The sequence below is a fragment of the Cnephaeus nilssonii genome (assembly GCF_951640355.1).
Source record: "Cnephaeus nilssonii genome assembly, chromosome: 8".
In the NCBI taxonomy this organism is placed as follows: Eukaryota; Metazoa; Chordata; class Mammalia; order Chiroptera; family Vespertilionidae; genus Cnephaeus; species Cnephaeus nilssonii.
In genome coordinates, this window is record NC_137079.1 from 63,034,767 (window position 1) to 63,036,732 (window position 1,966).

The following is a 1,966-nucleotide window of genomic DNA, read 5'->3' on the forward strand; positions in this document are numbered from 1 at the left end:
CCCCGCCTCCCAACAAACGGGTAGGGGTGATCAGGCAGGTAGGTGAGTGGTTAGGGGTGATCAGGCAGGCAGGCAAGTAGTTAGGGGTGATTAGGTAGGCAGGCAGAGTGGTTAGGGGTGATCAGGCAGGCAGGCAAGCAGTTAGGGGCAATCAGGCAGGCAGGCAGAGCCCTGTGATCGATCGACTCAAAGAGGGAGACCCAGGCCGCCCACCACTGCCTGCAGGAGGGATGCTTGGCGGCTGTGACTGGAGGTGCTGGTGGCAGTGGACGCTGCAGGGCAAGGGTAGCACCACGGTGGCTCCTGAGTGGCACGGCACCTGCAGCCTGGCCCAGGCCCCAGGGTCACTGCCTCCGCCCACGGCTTCTGCAGGGCTGGACTGCCATCCTCCTGCTATGATGCCTGGGCAGATCCTGAACCCTTCCATGACTGCGGGCTCTCTGCCAGGGCTCGGCCCTCTGACCAGACTCCCCAGCTCGGCCCTGACTGCAGAGGAGCTGAAATACGCTGACATCAACAACACTGGGGCCATGATCACCCCTTTGCACTTCCTGGGGGTGAAACTGGGCAAGAGGCCTCAACCTGTGAAAACTGAGCTAGATGAGGAAGAAGAGCGGAGGAAAAGACACCGGGAAAAGAACAAAGTGGCGGCAGCTCCATGCCGGAACTGGAAGAAGGAGCGGACAGAGTGTCTGCAGCGGGAATCTGAGTGGCTGGAGCTCATGAATTCGGAGCTGAAAACCCAGATGGAGGAGCTGAAGCAGGAGCGGCAGCAGCTCATCCTGATGCTCAACCGGCATCGCCCCACCTGCATCGTCAGGACCAACAGCGTTAAGACCCCTGACTCAGAAGGCAACCCACGGCTGGAGCCGCTGGAGAAGAAGTGACCATGGGCTGGGAGGAGGAAGAAGAGGAGGAGGAGATGAGGAGAGGGAGGAGGAAGGGTCCCAGAGGGCTCTTCCTTGCTGCATGAAAAACTCTTCAATGAGGCTCAGCACAGCCAGCATCAGCCAGGCTTTTTGTGAAACTCAGATCAGCCACACCAGGGGAAGAAAACCAGGCTGATGAAGCCCAGGACCAAGCGCTGAGACCAAAGTAGTCCTGAGGGGGGCCTGTTCTGCCTGGGGCCAGGCTTGCAGGAGGCAGGACAGAGCCTCTGGGCTGGAGAGATGCCCAACTGGGCAGCGATGGGCACTTCTCTGGCCTCTCCGCCAGGACACCCACCCAAAGGACCTCTGAACAGCCTGGAAAAGCCATGGGTTGCAATCAAAATTAGGCTGAGTATGGAATTCAGAGTGAAACTGCAATCTGCCTGCCCTCAGCCCTGACCCTGACCCTGACCCTGACCCTGATACAAGGCTGGAAAAGGGCACAGTGCCAGGTCCTGCTGTACCCACCCACCGTGGTCCAGCTCAGTCCTGCCCGGAGTGGCAGCCGGGGCGCACCCTCGCCGGCCCTGCTGGAGTTACTGTGGGCACGAGGCGCGGGCGCCCTTCCAAAGCACATACTCACTGAATGTTACAGACTGGCTGTCCTGGCAGGGCTTTCAACTGCACATGTTTTTTGCTAGTATACTTGCTTTTTATAAAAAATATGTTTTACAAAAAAAAAGATTTTATACAAGCAATATATAAGTGGATTTCTATAATTACTCGATGTGATACAGTATAAATATGCTATGGTTTGTTTGTTACGAACAGATATTCAGCAGTTATGGCCATTGCGTGTACCTTCTAAGTACTGTAGTCTCTGGGTGTTGGGGGTGGCAGGGGCGGAGTGTGGTGCATTTCCATCCTGGTAAACCCTTCATAGTACGCAATTCTGTATCACTCAGTAAACATGACTCTTACTTAAAAAAAAAAAAAAAGGGGGAGGCCCAGGCTACCTGGCTGGTGGCACTGCAGCAGGTGGGTGGGGCCTCCCTCTGCAGGGTGATCGATCTGGGGGCCCCACCATCGATTGCCCC

The 1,966-nt window shown here is 56.6% G+C and overlaps 1 protein-coding gene across 1 annotated transcript; it reads left to right on the plus strand.

Moving 5' to 3' along the window:
• Window positions 1-395: 395 nt before the first annotated feature.
• LOC307103960 (jun dimerization protein 2-like) lies at window positions 396-887 on the plus strand (the record flags this gene model as incomplete). Its single annotated transcript, XM_079778554.1, has 1 exon — window positions 396-887. The coding sequence occupies one exon, from the start codon at window positions 396-398 to the stop codon at window positions 885-887; it is 492 nt and encodes a 163-aa protein (XP_079634680.1).
• Between the last annotated feature and the right edge of the window lie 1,079 nt (window positions 888-1,966).